General features: G+C 33.8%; 1 protein-coding gene across 1 annotated transcript; it reads left to right on the forward strand.

Annotated features, from left to right (window-relative positions):
• Positions 1-54: 54 nt before the first annotated feature.
• Tsp_12810 (hypothetical protein) lies at positions 55-955 on the forward strand (the record flags this gene model as incomplete). The annotated part of the gene is made up of 5 exons (XM_003368054.1): positions 55-245; positions 320-377; positions 440-552; positions 621-787; positions 844-955. Coding segments are annotated over 5 exons (641 nt in total), but the record flags the coding sequence as incomplete, so codon positions are not given.
• Between the last annotated feature and the right edge of the window lie 41 nt (positions 956-996).

The following is a 996-nucleotide window of genomic DNA, read 5'->3' on the forward strand; positions in this document are numbered from 1 at the left end:
TTTTTTTCTAATGTTTCTGTTCAACAATTTTGTGATGAAAAATTCAATTTGCAGAAACAGCACTGCAAACTGTTGGAAATTCGTATTCAATTGAAAAATATTCACTAGCCATTGGCCAGTGGTCAATTATCATAGTTGCCGGTCTGTTGAAACGTGGCATTGAAAATGTGGGGAAATTTTTCCAACGCCTACAGCGTTATTGCGTTCGTTACCCGACGATGATGAAAACTCTACTCGAACATCCGGTAAATAAAACGGATATTGTTATTTTGTATTTGTTTTTAAAAAAAATTATAATAATTGTTATGCATTTTTTTAGACTTCAATTGAAAATTTCACGACAATTTTGAAAACTATTCCCCAATGCTGGACATGCGGTAGCTTTGAGAAATTGTTTAAATTTAAATGAACATAAAGTTTTTGTTTCGATCTTTTTCAGAACATGTTTCACCAATATTGGAAGCTATGCTGACGATTTTTTTATCCACCAATGACCACAACGGGCTTCGACTAGCTTTTCAACTTGCTGATCAATACGGATCACATACCGTTGTAATTAATTACTGTGCATATATGTTTGTTTGTTTGTTTTATTAATTTTTACTTATTCTACTGATCAGCTGACATTACTTCGAATATTGGACCAAAGTTTGCAAGAATGTAAATTCGATCCGAAATATCTTTTGCCTTTAAATTTTCCATGGCCAGACGACCACAGTCATTCATCTTGTTCAACTACGGCATCTGCATTGGCTGTTGCTTGTGAAAAAAAGTCAAGTGGACAACAGTTTTTTTTCTTTTAGTATAATAATGGGGAAAATTATGTTTTATTTTCATTTATAGATTGTTGGATTTGTCGTTGAATTCGACTTGTTCTTCTTATTATACTTCAATGTTACGAATGATCCGTATGAAAACATCCGCACCGGTGATGATCAATTTGAAAAATACGTGAAAAGGGCCCAACATGCGCCAAGGTTTGTCGGTCGGACATTT

The sequence above is a fragment of the Trichinella spiralis genome (genome assembly GCF_000181795.1).
Source record: "Trichinella spiralis strain ISS 195 chromosome Unknown Scfld3184, whole genome shotgun sequence".
Lineage (NCBI taxonomy): Eukaryota > Metazoa > Nematoda > Enoplea > Trichinellida > Trichinellidae > Trichinella > Trichinella spiralis.